Source organism: Charadrius vociferus, unplaced genomic scaffold (assembly GCF_000708025.1).
Source record: "Charadrius vociferus isolate BGI_N301 unplaced genomic scaffold, ASM70802v2 scaffold385, whole genome shotgun sequence".
NCBI classification, from domain to species: domain Eukaryota; kingdom Metazoa; phylum Chordata; class Aves; order Charadriiformes; family Charadriidae; genus Charadrius; species Charadrius vociferus.
In genome coordinates this window covers 7,380,072-7,402,343 of record NW_009648925.1, presented here as the reverse complement: position 1 = coordinate 7,402,343, position 22,272 = coordinate 7,380,072, and the positions used below count along the sequence as shown (strand labels likewise).

The following is a 22,272-nucleotide window of genomic DNA, read 5'->3' as shown; positions in this document are numbered from 1 at the left end:
TTATTAGAGCTTTGGGGTCTTTTCAGTCAGGGGTCCTGAACAGTGTGACCTCTCTGTTTGCCTTGTGAATATTTCACAGTAACGCTTAGATGCTCTTTACTGACATTTCAAACCATTCCTTGACTGGAAGGCTGAGGATCAAGTTCTAGATGTCATAGATGGATTCACTGAATGACAAATTGTCAGTTTCCTTTTGTGTTATTTTTCCTTAGTAATACTTTACTTCTGTTTTTCTTTGTTCGTGACATTATAGCAAAAGCACACGCAGGAATATGGAAAGATCTTCAAGTCTCACTTTGGTCCCCAGTTTGTTGTATCCATTGCAGATCGAGATATGGTTGCTCAAGTCCTCCGGGCAGAAGGTAGAGCACCACAAAGAGCTAACATGGAATCCTGGCAGGAATACAGAGACTTACGAGGGAGAGCCACAGGACTTATTTCTGCGTAAGTGTTTTTACTCCTCCTTTTTCTTTGTTTTCTTGTAAAAGTTTAGTGATTTTCTGAAGAACTGTACAGATCACCTGGGAATTCAGGCTTTTCTGTCTGGGGAACTTTGTGTGTCTAGTGGGGTGAAGAGGGTAGGAGTGTATGGTGGATTGTCTGTTCTGCTGTAAATTTTCAAAGGGATGGTAATGATGCATAGTTTGAATGTGGAGTAAGCTACCTTGCATAAAAACTTTCTTGGGGAATGTGTATCAACTAGAGCTGTCTGAGCTGACTTGCTTATCTGGAAGCAGTATTGCAGAACAGGGCTTACTAACTTGGGCACAGCACTGCACAAATGTGGTTTTATTGCTTCAGACTTAGACTGTTGCGTCCAGTTGGCAGTGTGCTGTGTGGACTTGTTGGCTCAGGTTGGCTTAAGCTTATTGTTTACCAAAGTGCCACCTCAGTCAATTAGTGCAGAGAAGTCACTGTACGGTAAATTCACACTGTAGTGCATCCCCATGCAGATATTTTTGTAAGTGGCTGATTCTAGAAGAGTTATCAGTCTTTAAAGCTTGCATAAACTGGCAGTGCATGTGGGTGTGGTTAATCACCACTGGGAACTACTCACAGTCCCCACTGACACAGGATGTTTATTTAGAGGGAAACTAATTTCCTGAGTCATGGACAGTCTGTTTCGTTCATGGTGGCAAAAGGCATTACATATTGCACTGTAGACTCAAGTCTTAAGCTGCAGTTCAGAGTCAAACTAATAGTTCCTTGATATTTTGTGAAATGAGATCTTAAATCAAGAGATAGTCAGAAAATGTCTATTAAAGAGATTAAAATCTTTTGCTCGCCAATAGTTTCTGTACCTTGCAGCAGTATTGCTCCAGGTGAAAGAATTTAATGGGAAATACTTACATAACAATTTAAAATAAACATGTAAAAGACATTTGCCTGTTTTCATAACGAACTGGAAGATACCTCTGGAGCCACTGTTCCCAAATACTCTACTGATATGAAGCGTGCTGATGCTACAATTCACATTTTTTGCCTTCATTTCAATACATAGCTCACCTAAAGGAGAAATCTAGCTGTAAATTGTTTCTCTATAGCTAGGTCTGCTATCCCATTACTTTGTAGGTTTAGAATTAGGGTAACTGAAATTGATGTCGGTAATGATATTTATGGTACTAGCTCAAATTGTTGACTTGTCCGATCTGGATGTGATACCTTTGGTAAGCACCAGTTCTAGGTAAAAGCAATGTTGCGGACTATCTATTCAAATACTTATTTTAAGTAATTTTAATAAGGAAATTTTGCAAATTTCTTGTGTTATCTCCTACTATAAATACTAATATAGACACGCTTGTCAAATTCAGAGCACTGAGTGGACACGTTCTGTCAGTCAGATCAGAGATTGACTTACAAATGTACGTACATGTTGCAACACTGAAATTAAATGAGGACATGCAATAAATATAGAACGTTATGGTTTGAGAAACCCACAAAAATTTATTGTCATTTAGACAATTATTCTCTCACCCGATGGCCCCTCCATACCCGGGAAGGGGAATTGGGAAAAACAAGGAAACCCAAGGGTTGAAATATAAACATATTTAATAGAACAAGACTAGATAATTAACATTAATAATGCTAAAAAACCAATATTGATCCCAATACCAATATAAAACATACAAGGTTTATAAGGTTTGTAAGGTCAGCCAATTCTACCAGTAGGAAGCTGTGCGCTCCCAGCAGTGGATAGTAAACGTGGGACACTGCAAGCGCAATGTCTTTGGGAGGAAGGGAAGGGCTCAGGGGTCCAGCACCGGGGCAAGAAGTTCTCTGGATCACAGCCATCATAGAAGAGAGAACTTCACAGCAAACTTTCTAATTTATACTGAATGTGACATTCATGGTATGAAATAATCCTCTTGGCCAGCGAGGGTCAAGTGCCCAGGTCTTTCTTTTCCTCATCCCCGCACCCGGCTAACGCGAAAAGACTGAGACCTTGAAACCCACACACCATAGCTAGCTACAAAGTAAATATTTTCACAAATTCAGACACTAGAGTCTTCTTCTAAAAGTGTGGTTTTCCTAAGCATTAGAAGAGAAGCTAGTTCTGTGTCACTCAAACCAGGACACAGAATAAAATGTAGGTGCATAATACCAAATATACAATATCATCATTTCATTTCACTGCTTGCTTTCATTTGAGATGAAAAATCATGAATAGTTTCATTGTGGAGCTCCTACCTAGTGAATGATTGTAAGGAGAATTGTGTTTAGACATTATTAATAATTTCTTCTAGGGAGGGGGAACAATGGCTAAAAATGAGAAGTGTACTGAGGCAAAAAATTCTGAAACCCAAAGATGTGGCTGTTTACTCTGAAGGAGTCAATGAAGTTATCACAGACTTAATTAAAAGAATCTACACCCTCAGAAGTCAAGAGGATGATGGGGAAACAGTGACCAATGTTAACAACCTTTTCTTCAAGTATTCAATGGAAGGTAAGCGCAGGCTGTATAGCATCTGTAAAGAAAATGGATGTAAAGCAGTGTGCTTATGGTTAGGCATTTTTGTCACATGGCTAGTGCCCCATTGTGATTAATCTGAAAAGGGAATCTTGATTTTCTGCATTTATGAGTCTTCCCACTTAGTGCAGTAGATATCAGTAGAATTCCTTTGTAGAGTCCAAACAGATGATACCTTGTATTAAGGGGCAACTCCTGTAGAAATGCTGGTATATAAGTAAAATGTACAATCAAGGCTCAGCAGTTTCAGTAGTCTGTATTTCTGTATTAATTTCTCAAGAATAAGGGTGTTGACCTTCTAACAGTGTGACTTCTAAGTTAATTTAAAATCACACTGGCCAAATTCCAGGTTGGGAATCACTGTGTGATATATCTAAATTCTGTTCATAGGTTATTGTGGGAAAAGATGTTGTTTTCCTCTGCTTACACATGCCAACTGTGGGGTTGTTGTGCTTAAAATCATCTGCCACTGGCTACTGTTAATTAGGGAACACTAAAGCCTGAGCTAGTACAGCATTTCCTGTGTTCTTACAGAAATCTAATGGTGATTCATATTTCATGCATTCCTTCAACTGATTGCATACAACCTGATCTTGTTATATGCAGTGCCTTTTAAAAACATTGGTACTCTTTGCTGACAGACAGCTGAATAAATTGAGGTTTGCAGGCACTTCCAAATTGCTCACCTATGGAGATGCTCTATCAAATGGCTGGCTGGCTGTTTGATAAACTAACCTGAGTCTGTTCTACATTAATAATGTCTAAAACATGGCATTCAACTAAGAGTTACAATTTTATGAAATTTTAAACTCTGAGCTTACAGATTCACTTTAACTGATGGGTTACTGTAAATTCTTCACATTCTTTTAGCTTGTCATTTATAACTTGTGCCTGGCATGCACTTATTTCCTATATGAATTGCAGTTTTAATTAACTTACACTGTCAACTGTTCAGGGAACCAATGTGTAAGATTCTTTTTTAAAAGACCGTGTAAAGAGCAAAAGAATGCATAAGAACTAGTAGCTGCTAAAAGAGGCACAAGAGAAATAAAAGGCACATAAAAATATCTCCTCAGGGAGGAAAATTAAGGAAGGGTGAGTTGAAAACAGCCAGATTTTAAAGTTACTTTTGTCAATAAAGAAGAAATATGACGCAAAGATTAGGGAAAAAGAAAAGTTTCTTAAAATATATATATATATTCAAGAATTTATGGAGAGTTTGATGGAGGGCAAGATGAAGGTTAAACATCTTATCTATTGTACCTGTTTTTAATAGGAGAAACAGAGAAAAAAGAGACTAGAGTATTAATAGACCCGTTACTCTAATTATCTAATTAACAGTTATTCTAATATTTCCCGAAAAGATGTGGACAAACTGTTAACTAATAAATTAAAAGCACAAAATTTATTTTAAAATATTTGATTTTATGCAAATGGCTTTGAGAATTTATCTAAATGCCCTTTTAAATTACCTAATTGCCCCACTGGATGTTAGAAAAATCATTAAATAAGATTATTTTGATAATAGGAATGCTTTTTGTACCATACCATGTGATATTTTCATAAATAAACTGGGTATTATGATCCAGATTTTGCGAGTTGGGAGGAAAAAATCCTAGAAATCTGTATTCAGAAATTAATTAAAAATGGTTAGCTGTCAAATTGAGAGAACATTTTGGCTAACTCCATCCAGTGGGGCAGTTTCTGGTTGAGTTCTGTCTAATATTTAATAATTTAGGTATGTTTTTAAAAACTGAGCCGAGGGATTGCAGGGACACTAACGGATGAGTAAGAATTAACTTGATAAATAGAAGTAATGGTCCAGAGTTGAGAAGAAGGAGAATAAATTAAGAAATATGGGGGAAGACAGGAAATGGTATTTCTAGTAGGGATCACTGCAAAACCACAGACAAAACATCTGAGGAAATCATAGCAAGTCGGGAGCAAGAGACTTGTCAATATTGTCACTTGCAACTGTGTCACACACTTGCTATTTTTCAGGGCCACATGGAGTATATTGTGGGCAGTGAAATCGCTGCCTGGAGTGCAAGGTCTTTATCCATTTATGCATAGTCATTATTCATTTACTACCAGCTTATGATGAGGAAAGGCATAGCCACAGCCAGAAACTCCTGTATTGTTTCCAGTTATCAGAAATGTCTTTGGACTTGTATGTCCCTGTGTGTTCAGAGGCCAACACGGCAGGCGCAGGGTTTGTGGTGCAATGCAAAACAAAGCAAACATGCTGGAGGGCTGCTCTACTTCTGGAGGAATTCCTGTCTGTCTTCTCATGCTGAGCATTATTGACATAGTAGCCACTGTCTCACTGCAATGGTTAGCTGGGATTTTTTACTGTGTTTTATGTTTCTATTCTGTCTGCTCCCAACTACAGTAACAACTAAACATTTTTGTAAGGTTGTTCCATTATGTTAGCATTATAATTCCTTAAATTATTGATATGTATATATGCATGTGTATAGCAAATTCTTTGATTTCGTATGTGCAGGTGTGGCAACTATTCTGTATGAATGCCGGTTGGGCTGCCTGGAAAACAACGTCCCACAGCAGACTGTTGAATATATTGAGGCTCTGGAGTTGATGTTTAGTATGTTTAAGACCACTATGTATGCAGGTGCTATTCCCAAATGGCTTCGTCCACTTATTCCAAAACCCTGGAGAGAGTTCTGCAGATCCTGGGATGGACTCTTCAAATTTAGTAAGATTTAGTAGTAGAAAAGTTCAGCTGTATTTCTGCAGGTTCTGTGTGTGTTCGAACAGGACTTGCTGCATTTCTCTTCTAAAATTATAAGAAGACACTGTGGTAGAAGTAAGTTTCATACTAAACTCAAACTGGCCAAGGGAACCATTTTTAAAAATACTCTATTGAAAAAGAATTTTACCAGTACAGTTTAAATATTCCCCTATTTTATGCTGCTATGTCTTTATTTTTCTTCGTCTGTTTCAGTGCCCAGTCCTCACTCCAGGTTGGAGTTCTTTGCCAAAGCTGTATCCTAAGCCACTCAAATTTTAATGAGGGTGTTTTTGTTGACTTCAGCAAGTTTTCAGTCAGGCACTCTGACAAATAATCACCACTAAAACTGTTTAGAAAGTTAAAAAATGAGATTTGAGCAATTAATTAAACTCTTTGTGAAGTTTATATATACACATACCAGCATATAAGTAGACATAGAAGTACACTGCTGTACTACAATATGGGTTTTTTTTGTGAATAAAGCATTCCGGGCTACTTTATCAATCAGCTTTCATGTAAGTAAGAAGAAGGAGTTGTCTTTGCGGTATTTTTTTTTTAATATTTTGGAGTGTTTAAGAAACCTTGAACCTTTTTCCCCTCTCTCATGTTAGAAAGCTGCAGGCATTTTCTAGTTTTTTTATTAGCACTATTTGTCTAGGTAGGTCTGTATACATCTTCTTATGAGTGGATTCTTTAGTTTCTTGACTTTTAATATGCCTAATATGCTTAATATTTAATATGTATTGATGTGTACCTACGGTAGGCATTGGGGAATCCATTTAAGGCTGATACAGGTATGTTTTCTGTGAAACACATACTTTTTTACACTGCCACTTTTAAATTATTTCTCATGCTAAAGCACTCTTGTTCCCTTTTGTGGGTTAAAAACAACAGCAGACTTCAGCTTCCTAGCAGCAGCTGAAAAACTGTTCTTGAGGAATTTGTTTTCTTTGAAACTTGTTATGTTGTTTTTTTGTTTAATCCCTTTGTGAAAAAGGAATTAAATTGTGAGAATCACTGTATGTGATGTGTGTGTTTGTGTAGGTTTCATAAAGGAACATGTTGATTCTAGTGATTTATTTTTTTTTGTAAGCTGATTCTGCAAGGCATTAATTTTCTGTGAAGATTGCCTCTTTTAAAGCCCTAGTTTCACTGAAGATGCTGTTTGTAGTCACTAAAGAATAAATGGGGCCATGGGTGAAATTGCTGAAAATGTCGTTCACTGAAGTTTTTTGATTTTTATTATTACTTGGTGCTCCTCATCTTTCTCATCAGTGTGATTTAGCTCTGTGGCTTTGACCTTCTGGTTGCTGCTAACATCTTGTAGCAGCCGCTGTATGCTGACTTGCAGCATGCTCTGCAGAGTTCATGACTTCTTGCAGAGTCATCAGAAAACAAGCCAGGTGGGCGCAAAAACTTGACCTTGAGCTTCCTTTGCTCCCAGTCAGAAACTATAGTTTCTTGTGTCCTTTCCTTGTGCTCAGCATTCTCATGCTGTGAGCTACCAAGGTTCCTCTCAGCTCTGTCTTTCCTTACCCAAGGACCTCCACCACCCTATTATCTTTTCCCTGAGAAAATAGATTAAAATATTTTGTCTTTTTATGGCTATGTAGTGTAGTGTAAGGGGGAAATGTCATTACTGAATGGAACCAGCAGAAAAATAAAACTGGAGACTTAACAATTTTTTTGAACCCAAAGGTCAAATCCATGTTGACAACAAATTGAAGGCTATTCAGTCTCAACTGGACCAAGGAGAAGAAGTGAATGGTGGGCTACTGACATACCTCCTAGTGAGTAAGGAACTTACTTTGGAAGAGATCTACGCCAATATGACTGAAATGCTTCTGGCAGGAGTGGACACAGTAAGCTTGTTACCATTTTTCTTGTGCACGATTGTTGTAAACCAGTACCATTTGCAGCTATCTTCAGGGGGGGTTATGTTGTTTATAAGGACATAATTTCTGATACATTTAAGTCATTACATCTCTAAAAATACTTACAGCACTGTGTAATCTCTACTGGAATGAACTCAGCACTGTTCTGTTCTAGCTGTGGTTTACAGGAGCACGTCATTTAGGAGTCGGTTCCACAGTTATTAAATGCTTAAAATAGCAATTGTCTTTACATTCAGTTTGAATTTCACACATTTTCTTTTCCTAGTTTGAATATCAGATTGGTATTTGTGCTTCTTTAGGTAGACCACAATAGAAAAGGCCGCTGAAAGTTAGTGTGAAAAAATTGATCAATAAACACATATGTAGAATTTGGTAAAGTATTTTTACATATTGCTAATTAAATCAACTGAGACACACATTATAGATATCAGATACCCGGTTTGTGCTTAAGTCCATTAGGAGAGGGGTGTTAGGCCAACAGTAACGTAGGTAAGGCATAAGTGCACATACAAGTCAGTCTGAGACAAAGAGCTATGGTGATGGGGCTCAGCATTAATGAGGCTAGCTTGTGGGGTATGTTAACACCTAGTACAGCATTTTAACTGGCTGCCTTTCCTTATTCTTCTGATTTGTCATTTAGAGCATTTGAAGAAACTTTAAGGTCATATATATATCCTACTATCCTTTCATTGCTATCATGTGAAATCAGTGTAGCTTAGTATTGACTGCAGCATGACAATCAGAAGAATCAGAAAAGATAAAAATGAATTATTGTATTGTATATACAATGTATATGGAGTTATTTAGAATATCAATGAACACTGTTACTGTAAATGATTGTAAATGAGGAATTTTTTAAAAGAAATCTGTATGAATTTGACAAAGAATGTGCTATGTAAGACTGTGTTTAATAGTTTTACAAAAGAAAAGATTAAAATAAGTAAAATAGTAAAGTAGCCTTAAAGTAAAAAAAAACAACAACCCTCTGTGGATAACGGAATGCAGATTTTTTTGATTTGAGAAAGTTTGTAAGGTTTCTAAAGAAACCAAAAAAACCCCCAACAGTAATACTTTTGCAAAATAAGGAGCATATGTAAAGTTTATTTATGTGCTGAAGATTATTCCAGTGGTTAAATATCCCAAGGGCTTATGAGTTTGGAAAGCTTTTTGATGTTTGGTTCTTTGGTAAAGCACACTTATTCATCCCATTCATTTTCTAATCTTTCAGACCCTTAATTTTCCATTTTTAGTGTGTGAGAGAGTTTTCATTAAACTAAAAGGACGGTGTTCAAGTTCATGCCAACAACAGTTTCTCTTTCCGTTTGACTCAGCTTTCTCAGCTGGCAACAATCATTTTGTGAGAGGACGGTACTTCTGATTTCCTCATTTTCGAGTACAAGACAGAAATTGAGGGAACCTTTTTACCCCTACTGCTGCCACTTCAGATCTCATTTTATCATAGAAAATGAAAGAGGTTTAGAGGATTATAAAACCTTTCAACAAAATTGTAAGGCGGTTTTTGACTACAAAGCATGTTGTCTGTCCCTGGAACAGTGCTAATTTTTAAGAGGTTATGAAGGAGCTGGGAACCTGGGAAGAAGCAGTGTTTATATCAGAGAAGTTCTGTATACAGCTGGCACAATTGCCAGCTTCTCTGAGCTCTGAGAGGAATAGGGCAGGGTTGCATTTTAGCAAGGGACAGCCACTCAATATCACAAGAAGCAAAAAAGAAAGGTTCTGAGAATGACACTTCTAGCATTATACCCCAGTTTGAAGACAAGACATAAAATGTCAGTGTCATGATGAATTTGCATTCTAAATTGATCTTAAATGCAAGCCCAAAATAAGACATTTCCAGAAGTTGGGTTTTTTACCCATACATCATTTATAACCTTAAGCTTTGTAGTTCCAATAACTGGGAAGCTGAAAATAAGACTGTTTACTGCCTAGAAAATGAAACTGGTTGTCTGTCTTCATTATACGAGTTGCAAAAAAATACATTTAAAAATAATTCAAGAAAATTAGGGTAGAGGTTACAATTTTTCTCTTTTAAATGCTGTGAGATACTAAGAACAACACAGGTAAGGAACAGAATGACTACATTGTCACTTTCTCTGCCATAATGAAAATGTGTTTTTCATGGTAAACTTTGTGTCTTCAGTGATGGTTGTGAGGGATATAGGCTCAAGGCCATTTGCTTAACCTTAATGTCTTGGGTGCACCTGATAGTAGAAGCAAAATGTCCTGAGTCTGTCTAGTATTTGAATGGAATAGTCCATGAAATCCAGGTAGCTTAAACACAGGGACTCATGGTTAAATGAATGGTAAATATTGGATCACAAATAAAGGTTGAAATATTCAGTTCCGTGTTAGTACAAATAGAGTGAGTTCATGCTCTCAGAGTGTCTCCTAAACCACAAATGTGCATTGAAGTGCAATTTTTCCAGCTGAGGTGAAATAGGATTAGATGATGGGTTCCTTTAAGTTATTTTGTGCTCCAAGTTGACCTTTCTTCTGCCTTGTGTTCTGTTTCTTCCTTCAGACAAAATATTTTTAAATGATTTTTCACACAATACCTCTTTTCTGGAGCCTTGATGATTGTTAGAATCTTTAATTGGGGGGAGTATATTTTAACATTTTGGGGCCACTTTAAATATAAAAACTCCTCTTTGAGCTCCCTTAAGAAAGCTTTCAACAGGATGCTGAATTTCAGTCAAGTGGGAATTTTCAAGAGGTATAAAGTGCCAATGGTGGTGTAGCATTCCTTACCAAAGGATAAAGTATAATCTTAGCAGGGATCATATCAATTCTGTTGTGTGGATGCTGTGAGGAGACCACCGTATTGCTTAAAAGAGGTTGGTAATGTTCTGTGTAGTATTCTCTGATCTTGTTTCCTGTGAAATGTTTTTGTTGAGAAGAAAGGGTAAGCTACATATTGAAAACTAACAGTTAACTTAATCCATTGCTGTTTAAAGTCTTTATGTTTCAGTATTGTTTATGTAGGTTTGTTTGCATTTGTTTTTTCTGTTGTTTTTTTAATATTTCACTGGGAAAATCGCAGCATGGGTTGTTTTGATATGTGGGGGATTTTTAGATGGAAAAGGGATGAAGGAGGGGATGGTGAAGTCTGACAACATCCCATTGAGTCCAGATGTGAATCACTGCCAGTCTGTTTTATAATTTTAAATATATAAAACATGTAGTTAAAAACTGATTGGTTTTCTTGGCTTGAAATTATTTTTCATCTAATCTTGTTGGACTTGATGATGGTTTCTTCCTTAGACGTCTTTTACTTTGTCCTGGGCAACGTACTTGTTGGCAAAACACCCTGAGGTTCAACAACGTGTTTATGAGGAAATTGTTAATAAGCTGGGGAAATACCAAGTTCCTGTTGCTCATGATGTCCCAAAATTGCCTTTGATTAGAGCTGTGCTGAAAGAAACCTTGAGGTAAGTAGCAGACAACTGCAATCATCAATTAAAAAATGTAATTCAGTGTAATTCTAATAGATTTGCTACTTCTGCTTTTATTTATCGTAACAGTATTGTGTTCAAGGATGCCCCGGCAATGAAATATGATAGCTTATATGATGTTTAATGTTTTTAAGTATAGTAGAAGTAGTTTCACATATGTAGGACATGGCTGTTAAGGTAGGTAATTGAAAACTAGATTTTTGCCTTTTATGTATTAGTCTCTATGATGGACTGTAACAATCTCCTCCCCCACACACTACTGCAAAGTGGTACTTTGCAGTGCCACTACAATCATTTTAAGCTTCTTGACTTCAATTGAAGGCATGTGACATGTTTTTTTTATATGTTTATACCAAATGTTCATAGTGAGGTGAGGGGAGTAAGAGGATTTTAGAAAAGGCATCAAGTTTTTTTCAGCTCCCAGTAGTGCTAAAACATCTCCAGCTTGACCAAACAGTTTACATGTGTAAAGCAAATAAATATATAGACCAAATAGCTCAACCACCAGTTACTTGTGAATAAATTTTCTCAGGTATTAATCCTATTGTCACAGATGATTTGATGTCTTTGAATCTCCAAGGTGTTCTTTACTTTTGAAAATCCTTTTTGCTGTGAATGCATATTGCATTCATGTTGCATATTTGTGAATGCAAATTGGAATCTGAACTTTTAAAGTTGTATTAGTTATTACTGTTGAACTTCCCACAAAAATTTGTCTCTAGGTTGTATCCAGTATTGCCAGGAAATGGAAGAGTGACCCAAAAGGACTTGATTGTTGGAGGATACTTGATACCTAAAGGGGTAGGTTCTGTTGCGGTCCTCTGCAGAGAACACAGTTTTAATTTTTTTGTATGAAATGTGATTTGTTACAACAGATACACACTTCATTGATTTAAAAAGATTTCACCAAGCTAGAGCATTAAGAGGAAAGTATTTCAACAATACCCATTTATATGACAAAAATTGATTTTATAATTGAATTGTTGCTGTTGTTTTTTTTAGATTTGGGTCCTCACCTGCTAATCAAATTTACCATCATGACTTGTTCTTAATATTCTTGAGGGTGGAGTCTATTGAGAGCATCTCTGTGCAGTGTTCCAATTTGATTAAAAAAATGTTAATTATTCTTGCTGTTTTCTAATTCTTTGCCTATTAATTCCCTTTGTAGAAATAATGTCATTTCTTTTTTAAATTACGAAACTTTATACTGTTCGAAGATTACACGGAGATCATGGTAGAACTGCATGGCTCTATATTAAATGACAGCACTTCTGTGTTAGAGCAATGGAGCTTTAAAACAGTCAGAGCAATGGAGCTTTAAAACAGTTTCTTAATTCTTAGTATACTTATTTAAATATTTTTCTATTATTCCACACACATACCTCCCCTGCCCCTCCCCAAGCCCCCCGGATTTATTTGGGAACGTCATCACATCAATTATTGCTTGTTTTTTTCCTCAGGTGGGTTTTTTTTTTCTTCCCATCCTCTGTTTTTTCCTTTTCCAATGTCTTGTATTTCTCTTCTCCCTTTTTCTCATACTATCTTTTTGAGACAATTTCCAGTACTTGTGACTTTTGTTGCAATCTCCTTCCCCACTGCATCTTCTCTAATATATCCAGCAACATTTAACACAATTTGAAGATTATTTCATTTGACCACTTGAGAAAGGGATCTGATTTTCTAGGTATCCTTTTTTCTTCCATAATTACTCAAAGATACTTATTTTTAATCACCTCATATTGCAGTAATTAGAGTAATTACAAATGTGTTTTTATTTTCTTATGAGTATTGGAGTTAGCTAAATATAAATATAATTTATTTCCTCAGACACAGCTGGCACTTTGTCATTATACAACTTCATACAGCGAAGAAAATTTCTCAATGGCAAATGAGTTCCGACCTGAGCGCTGGCTGAGGAAAGGCAATTTGGACAGAGTAGACAATTTTGGTTCCATCCCTTTTGGTTATGGCATTCGAAGTTGTATAGGAAAAAGAATTGCAGAGCTGGAAATTCATCTTGCACTAATTCAGGTTAGAAATATGTGACAACATTACAAGAAGAAAAATATATTGGTATGATTCTTTTCTACGTATACTGTTTCTGGATATCTTACAGTGCACAAAAACTTTGTTTTGGAGTGTCGTCTAGCATACTTATCATTCAAAGGCTTAAAAAATTGAAAATAATCATCCCTGTAATGTAGCATACTAGTTAAACTACATTGCAGAAGAAAAAATCTTTATAGTACAAATGAAGTAAAACTAAAGGTAAGATTGTTAAGGAAATATATGGATTTAGTACCAAAGGTTTTTGTAAACAAATTGGAAGTCTTTCTTAATGTATATTAGAATGGCTACCTGCTCAGTTTCAGCATTTTAGTTACAAAGAATTCCGTACTTAGAAAGACGTAAAAAAGTTTTTATATCCTTGTACTGATCACAGTGTTAGGATAAATAGTAGAATTTTTTTATGTTCTCTGGTTTTCTGTCCACTCTTGTTCTTTCTTCTAACTTTATTATCATTTTAGATATACATAATTTAGTTATACAAGTAGTTAGTACATATTGATGTATATTGTTTTCCATTGCTTCACATCATAAAGAAAGCTTTCCCAACAGCTGCTGTGTTTTTTGTCACTTACAAGACACCCTTTAACTCAAACACTGAGCTCAGATTGTGCAATCAAAATGCAAAGATTTGGGAACTATTTATTGTTACTTAACTATAAAAATATTTAGATCCGTTATGTATATTCAAAGCAAGGCTTGATTGAATTTGTTTTAGAATTTCCTTAAGTAAACTCCTAGAGCAATGTCTGAACAATTAGCATCTGGAACTCAGAGTGAGATAGCTCTCCGGGGCTGGATAAAACAAACATACTTGCATCTTTTTGAAATGGAGGATCAAGAAAATAAGAGACCCTGCTTTTGTTTTCTGGAAAGAAACTAGAGCAAAATAGCACACAACCTATTTGCAAGCATCGCAATGATATTTTAATGATTTAAAAATAGAAACACACAAAAGTATGGAGCTGATCAAAGAGAAACTGTTTCAGACCAGTCTGATTTCTTTCTTTGACTCGAGCACTTACCTAATGTGGTGGATACAAAATAAATCACGTATTCTGACTTCAGGAAGTATTTTCACGTCCTATATGTTGTTCTCACAACTAAATTAATAAAATTTGTTCCAGATGGTAGTACCTATAAAATGCATGCACAACTGGCTGGAAAAAAGAAATAGCTGGAGGCAGTAGCTGTCAAATATTTGCTCTTGAACTGGGAAAGCATTTAGTTAAAATTCTGTATGAGAATTTTATGCATTTGATTTAGGTCGGTATTTTTATTGACAGTGTAAATGATGGATTTTACTGTTTCAGAGTTTGCATAGGATACCAAGCTGACATGAATTAAGTTAAAATCAGAGGATGTGAATATAGAATTATGAAAAAATGGAGAAATGTTCCAGAATCAACACATAATTGTTCACTAAGGACAGTTGCAAGTTACTGCTCTTGAGAAGAAATCAAATGCATAAATAGAAATTGCTAACCAGCTGGCTGGGTAATTACTACCGTAGAAAGAGACTTGAAAGATACAGTAAAAAATTGGTCAACAATTAAGATGCTAATTCTGACAAGGCAGTGTAATTCTTGGGTATATTGACAGTATTAACAAGCATATTGTATATCAGAAAGAGGAGCTAAATTACTCAGTCTTACCAAACACTGGTGAATTCTCAGCTAGACAGTGATAAGCAACCAACCTGTGCACTGCGTTTTAAGGACAATATAGTCAAATTGGAGGAAATTCGGTAGACAGAGAGAATAACAAGAATGAGAGGTTTGAAAGAGAAGAATGAGATGAAAATTTGATCAATCATTAAAACTGAAAACGTAGTTATGTGTGGGAAAATAGTGCAATGTTCATCATGCTTACTAGGAGCAGGATAAGAGAAGATTGCTTAGTTTATAGGAAAAGTGTTTTGAGATTTAATATTAGGAGAAGTTGAGGTGCTGCGGTATTTCCTTCTGAATTTTAAAAATAGATAGCTGAGGTATTCTATATTCAGCTTCAAAACATGTAACATAAATGTCTTGAAGTTTGTTTTAGCCCACGATTTCTGTGATTTATGTTTGCAACCAATTCTCTCAGTTTCATTAAGTGTATGGAAATAAAGGTATAATGTATAGAGAACCTGTGTGATTGAATTATAGTGATTCTGTTCAGGAGAGGTTCTAATGTTTGACTCTTTGAATTATGACAGTTTCACTTGGTGCACTGGACAGCTGTTGTCTTACGTTTGTTTTGTTTGCTTCTGCCCAGGAAGAGAAATGTGTGCGATGATTTGGGACTCTTATTGCTTTGCTTTATAATTGCACATATTGATTTGTATTTAAGGAAGTGATATCAAAAACACATAGAGAAGGAAACAAAGTTTGAAAGAGACCTTAGTTTCTCTGATAGCTCAGACTGTTTCATCAAGTTGTGTGGAAATTCTTCAGAAGGACTGGCTCAGTCCTCCCTCAATCAAAGAGGAAGATTTTTAGCTATAATCTTCACCTTGTAACAATTATTTTTTCTTTCCTGTGTTGGAATTGTAACACTTGCACTCCACAGAACTGTCAACAGAAATTTTGTTTGTGACAGTCTGTTACTTCCTCTTTTCGAAAGCCTAATCTTCATATGTAATTTTGCAGCTTTTCTGATACTTGTCCTCTTTATCTTCACAGTTGCTTCAGAATTTTGAGATCAAAATTTCTCCCAAAACCGAACCAGTTCGTGCCAAAACCCATGGACTTTTGACTCCTGGAAACTCCATCAATGTGAGATTTTCTGACAGAAAGTGAGACTCAAATGTTTTGGAAATATGTATGTGATTTTCATGGGAACAGACTTGCATCTTATGGATGTTTAATCGTGCTTGTTCTCTGGTTTGTATGTATTTGGCAAACTGATGAAGTATTATGTTCTGCCTTACTTCTAGCAGTACATAAGAGAAAGTACCTCTCCTATAATAGATAATTACACATATGAAAATATATCCTGAAAAAAATCCTTCTTGCACTGGGAATCTCCTTTTACCTGGTAAGATTTGTAGTAATAGCAACACATCCATTGAAAAAAAAAATAATCAAATTCAGACATGTCGGTACCATTCAGTGGTTTTGTTACACTGCTTTGTCATAGAAGTCAACTACTCTGTGAGTCTGTTTGAGAGCCAGAGGATTGCTATATAGTATGTGAAAATTAGTTGCATTTATGAGTTTGTGTTTTCCTGTTTCTTGTCCTCCAGTGTTTTTGAAAAGTTTCCACCTAACAATGAAATTATGAGATCATTTTTCTGTTGTCTGTAAAAAGATTTACTCTGCATGTATTAAAAAATAATATAGTAATAGGAAAAGTAAAGATAGACAAAATACAATTTATGTCACTTTGTTTAGACTCAAAATACAGAACCATTAAAAATTTATCCAAATGTAATCCCCATAAAATGTTTCTATATAATTTTTTTAAAAAATTAAAAATCTTAAAAATAGAAGTTTAGATGTCACATTGTAGAGTTATGAACCCAGACATTGTCCTCATCACCAAAGCATAAGCTGAGTGAAATAGCACAGGCCACTTTCACTGTTCTAGCTAGTATTATGCCAAAACCAAATGTAAATAATAAAAATGAAGTAGTTGTTACATTTTTAACGTTAATTAAAATACTACTGTTAACTATCTTCACAGTTCTTCGACAGTAAGAACTGGAAACTTCCCATCGTAACATGCTGAACCCATAGGCAGGTGCACAGTTGCCTTCTGTAGGATGGAAATGTGACTACTGGAGTATTTGGAGATTTTTTTACTATCTAGTGTCTAATACTAAGAGTAGACACCCAAAAGTGTTTTGTTTTTTTTTTAATTATTATTTTATTTGTCCTATGACAACTAACAGAAAAGTCTCACTTGCATGATACTTTAGTCTTTGGGTAACTTTGGTATCACTGCACTAACCTTACATTCTCATTTTTGAGAGAAACCTTGTACCTTGGGTCCATGTTATGCCTTGAACAATGTTCAAACCTGCATATTCTAATATGAAATTAGCTATTTAGTTATATATGGTTAACTGTTTACATGTCAGGCTCTGACTGTTGTCTGTGTGGTAGTTTACATACTGATAATTGGAAACTTTTCAGCCATATGCAGAGTTAGAAAAAGTTGTGCAACTCAATTTTTAAAATGACAGCATTTTTCTTTGCTCATCTAGCTTTAAGAAGTCAAAGACAGGTTACAAATTAAATAACACATTGTCGTTTTAATTGTGTACATGAAATTCCACATAGTATCTACTACAGTCACATTGTTGTATTTTGGTTCCTTTTTGTAGTGCCTTTTCAAGGTCTTGACAAAAGAAAAACAAAAAAAACCTCCTTTGTATGGCTCTCATATGTAAAATAATACTAAACAAAATTGATCTGATCTGCGAGATTAAATGTTTACATGATGACTTTAAAATGTTAATCCTGTATTGAGCGTATGCAAGATAAACAGGTAGTCTGTGGAGGATTCACTCTCCTTGAATGAGCTTGCCTTCTGGTGCTGTTTTCCAGGGCTTCAGATTATTCCCTTTATTTTTCTTTCCCATTCTTATTTCCGATTGTCCCCATCTTAAATAGAATGAAAAGATTTGTATTTGCCAGAGCCAGCTGACAACCTAAAGGATATATTTTCCAAAGGTCTCTTTGGTCTGCGGATTGAGTATTTGACTCCGTAACTCTGCCTTTTTTTATTGACTTGGGGATGAAAGAGCCTGAACCTTGAATCAAAATTTGGATTCTCTATGGTGCCTTCCTTTTGAGTTGTCAATAGCATCATTAGAAACACTATCTATTGCTATGTTGCAGTACATTTGCTACTTGGTATCAATCCCTAAAATACATCACTGTCGAAGAAGGAAGAGGCATTTTGAAATGCTCTTTGAAGCATTTGAATCTTTTCATGAAAACAGAAAGTCTGTGATTTGTTTTAATAGAGCGTCTATCCATGTAAGTTGTCTTTTATACATAATAAAATATTTATACAGAATTTACAAGTCCTAGTTCTTATTTTAATTGCTGTTTATAATTGCATTTTTCTTTAGTATCTTAAAGTTTTTAACTTGTTGGATAGAACTGGAAGATTCACTGCTACATAGGAAATTACTAGTTCAGCTAGAAAAGATGGGGATTCATACAAGAATTTAAGGTATGTAATGACCTGGTTGAAGGAGAGATAATATGTGAAGAGTACTGTCATTCTGGAGGAAAGTTACTGGTAAAGTTACCCAAGAAATACCTTAGTACTGATTCTAATGTAATGTTTTGATTAATGATAATTGCTTATACACAGAAAAGTATTAATGATACAAAGAGTAAGGGCATAAAGGATAAAAAGAAACCAACAACCCAATAGAGATGGGTTGGAATTTAATAGCAAAAGACATGTATGTTGGGAGTAAAAAGAATTTATTTGAGGAGATCACCAGTTGAAAATGAAATGTGTAGAGAAGGACCTAGGTAATCACAGATGATTAGAAATTGCAAGTGTATTGGCATAATGAAAAATACAGCCTAGAATGTATGCAATGAAGTATCTCTGAAAGAGATTGGTGAAGAATGGGTGAGACTGCATCTGAAGTGCTATGTACAGTGTGGTTATGTGTTCAAGAAAGATGGAGTTTTATTTGAACAGGTAGGGCAACTACTAAGACTATCAGGTTAATAAAGTTCCTGCAAGTGCAGGAAGGCTTATACTACAGTGCTTTTTGCTCTGCCTCCCTGTGGTTTAAGCAGACCACAAGCTTGCAGACCAAGCCCTGGCACATCTGGAAGCTATGTAACCACGGGCTTAGGAAAACTTGTTTCTTTGGACACAAAAGTGCTGACTTGATTGCATTCCTTCCAGTTAGATTAGATAGCAGGTAGCGGGAACATGGATGTCTGGAAGAGACTAAATATATCCTCAAAAATATTCACATAGTTAGTTTAGAAAAGTTAATATTGAGAGAGGAGATAAATGTTCTCTTCAAATACCTTCAATTTAAGATGTTTACTTATTAAGGTAGAGGGCAATGCTTGCCCAAAACAAGTATCACCAGCCAGCAATGAATTAACTGGTGTAGAAAGTTTCAAGCCAGCAGGACAATAAGAGTTCAGAAAAAATTTACTGTGAGAAATGGTGAAGACAAAAAAAAAATCCTCAACCAGCCATGAAATTATGGAGCATGGTGAAAAGCATTCTATAAAGTGATTGTTTAAGTAGAGTAACTATATTCAGTCAGGCTATTCTCTGTTTTTTCTTACTCTGTTGTAGGTATGTAGGTGTGGAAGGAATCTATGAGATCAATGGTGAAGTAGTCACAACTCCAGCTAAATTGTATGCCATGAAACTTCTGAGCTCCTTAAATAACCCCAGCATTGATGTGGCTGTGAAGATGGAGAGTAGCATGCCTGGCAGCTGGGAACACTAGAGAAGTAGAGGGGCTGTCTGGAGCTAGAAACAGGAGTTGTGCTGTCATACACAGGGCTGGAGAAGGGCAGTGGGAGTGCCACACAGAGTGGAGGCTTTGAGGCTATACCAAATAAAGTAACGGAAGCGTACATGAGACCAAAGTTAAGGAACTGGAGAGGTGAGCTGTGGACTGCATGTAGGATGGGGGAGGACGAGAGAAATGGGATGAGGCAAGAGCAGTTTGAGCGCCTGATGTGTGTGCTATTTGCACCACATACCAAAAAAAAAGAAAAAAGAAGGCCACTAATGCTTTTGATCATTGAGATTCTTCCTTCCTATGTTATGTTGTCACATAATAACTTTAAAAAATGCTATCATATAATTACTAAATATTTACATCTTTGGTAACACCAAACTTCCCTTGTGTGTGCCCAGAGAAAGATTCTGAAGGGATATAAAAAAAGACACCGATTCTTGGTGTGAACAGTGTTGGTTTGCACTGGCAGGTTCCCATGGAGGCAGATGCTTTGAGGGTTTTTCACCTCCTAAACGGTCAATACAGGATTTACAGCATCATGTGAAAAGTAGATGTTAAGATGATTTAAAATATTACCAAGTTATAGTCACAGCGCTCTACAGCTGGTTAGGACAGATGTAAATACATATGCCAGTACAATCACTATGGAAGACAAATCAAACTGGTCTTACATATTGGACCTGTCTGTTTTTTGCAAGGTGTGATTGTCTGTGTCATGGACTGTATATACTGAAGCAAGATAAACTACGGTTCACTGGAAAATATTACAGAAGAGGTCCAAAGTTGCTGGATATGTCTTATTCCTATATAGGTTTCCATCTAAATTTGACACCAACAGTAGTAAATAATAAAGTTAGACAGCAAGGTTTGAGTAGTAGCTATTTTAATACCTCATCATTTTAAAAATATGTTTATATATATCTATACGCAATAAAAGAAAAATATTTTATCCTTTGTGGTTAATACACACATTCACATACCTTTTTCCCTTTCAAAGGGTATTAACACAGAAAATAAGTAAGTGTATACCCAGAACTTGCAAATATTATTTATTTACATGCATACTGAATTAAAAAAACACATACACAAAAAAAACCCCAAAACGTGGATGTCATGTGGGTATTTTAAAAAGGATTTCATGAGAGAGTTTTCCCTATGGTTTCCAAAGCTGCTTCAAGGAAACCACTGAAAATACTACACTGGTTTTGGTACCACTAGGTGGTGCTGCTTTTATAGTAATCCTCAGTAAAAGTCTGTCATTATTGCATCTATGGAAAAAAAAATTATAGGTAAAAGCAATATACTTACTATAGCTTCCTAAAGATAAAGGACTGCTGTTGTACTTGTTTGACAAGGACTCTTAGCCCTTGTATATGTAAATATACTCAATTTGTGTTCATCTTTTGCATCTGCTTGCTTAAAATGGGAATTTGCATGTGACAAATAGTACAGCATGTCCAAAGTTTCATGTAGGCCTCGTTAAAGAAAATCCAGCCTGTGCAATTCGGTGTGCCTTCTGCTGAGATTTATCGTTAACAGAGTTTGTTAATCATTGAGCTTTGACACCCTACCTGTTATCATGCAAAATTCAAAATAAAGACAGTTCCTACTTTAAAGAGATTGCAGTCTAGGTGAGATAAGAGTAAAGAAGGCAGGAAATAATTGAGGGGGATATTTGTCGTATTTCGGGCACTATTGTAAATTTCAGTCCTGTATTGCAGTAAACAGCAGATCTTTTGACGCTATTTAAAGAGTATTGTTTGAAACATACTGTTTGCTGCAAGGTGTTTATCTAGTTGGGAAACAGTTAAAATGAAGTGTAAACTCACTGAAGCAGCCCACTTTACTCAGATAAAAGGAAGGCTGGAGTCAGGGATTTTGCAAGGAAGTGTCTAAGGGATAAACAGCTGCAAGAGAATGTTTGCCAGTTAAATTTCAGGATAAGATCTACGTTTTCCATTTTATTGTTTCAAATCAGTCAAATGTAGAATTGGTGTCTAAACCAGAAGCCGAAAGGTGTGAGCATATTGTTCAGATTGCATTGCTTCTATATTTTTGAGAGAAAAAAATGTAAAACTTTGTAAGTATGAATGAAACATTTTTCTTAAAGGCAAAAACTTGCGTCCTTTCCCCTGTGCAGGTCATGAGCTATGAAATTGCCCAACTTTGCTCAAGTTAACTATTTTTCTTTCAGAAAGCAAGTTGCTTAGGCAACTTCAAGAAACCAGTAAGCGATAGTAGCTGTTTGAGAAACATTTAAGGTAGGTTAAACTTCTTTGTCTGCAAAATGCAGATAAGGATTTGCATTCAGTTTGCCACTTGTCAGCTGAACTACAGAAAGTTTGTGGGGGCTCTTACCTCCTGAAAAATACAAAATAATGCAAGTAACCTGCAATAGAGAGTATTAAAGCACAGTTTTCCTGAGCCAGGAGTATGCACGTAGGTGATTACCAAACTGACCTGATACAAATTTTCTTAATTATTTGTCAGAGTATTAGCATTTATGGGAGATATGTACAGTTTAAAGTGCATGCTGGGACACAAACTGGGAAAGGTATAACAATATGAGATAAAGAAATGCCCATATGAAAGTATTTCAGATAGCACATACATTAAAAAAACCAAAACCTCAAAACCATACAGAAGCAAGTAACTGTTACAAGCGG

The 22,272-nt window shown here is 35.8% G+C and overlaps 1 protein-coding gene across 1 annotated transcript; it reads left to right on the top strand.

Moving 5' to 3' along the window:
• The first annotated feature begins 203 nt into the window (after window positions 1–203).
• On the top strand, window positions 204–15,938 carry LOC104288476 (cytochrome P450 27C1). The gene is made up of 8 exons (XM_009887294.1): window positions 204–444; window positions 2,745–2,944; window positions 5,475–5,684; window positions 7,419–7,582; window positions 10,898–11,064; window positions 11,811–11,889; window positions 12,916–13,119; window positions 15,822–15,938. Exons 1-8 carry the CDS (start codon window positions 335–337, stop codon window positions 15,936–15,938), a joined length of 1,251 nt encoding a protein of 416 aa, XP_009885596.1. The 5' UTR covers window positions 204–334.
• Window positions 15,939–22,272: the final 6,334 nt, after the last annotated feature.

What these genes read in the sequence shown, in the direction of transcription:
- LOC104288476 (XM_009887294.1), top strand. Translation starts at nt 335, where the DNA reads ATGGTTGCTCAAGTCCTCCGGGCAGAAGGTAGAGCACCACAAAGAGCT. An exon ending in CTTCAAGTATTCAATGGAAG is followed by an intron (nt 2,945 to 5,474) that starts GTAAGCGCAGGC and finishes TCGTATGTGCAG; the next exon opens with GTGTGGCAACTATTCTGTAT. An exon ending in TTCATCTTGCACTAATTCAG is followed by an intron (nt 13,120 to 15,821) that starts GTTAGAAATATG and finishes TTATCTTCACAG; the next exon opens with TTGCTTCAGAATTTTGAGAT.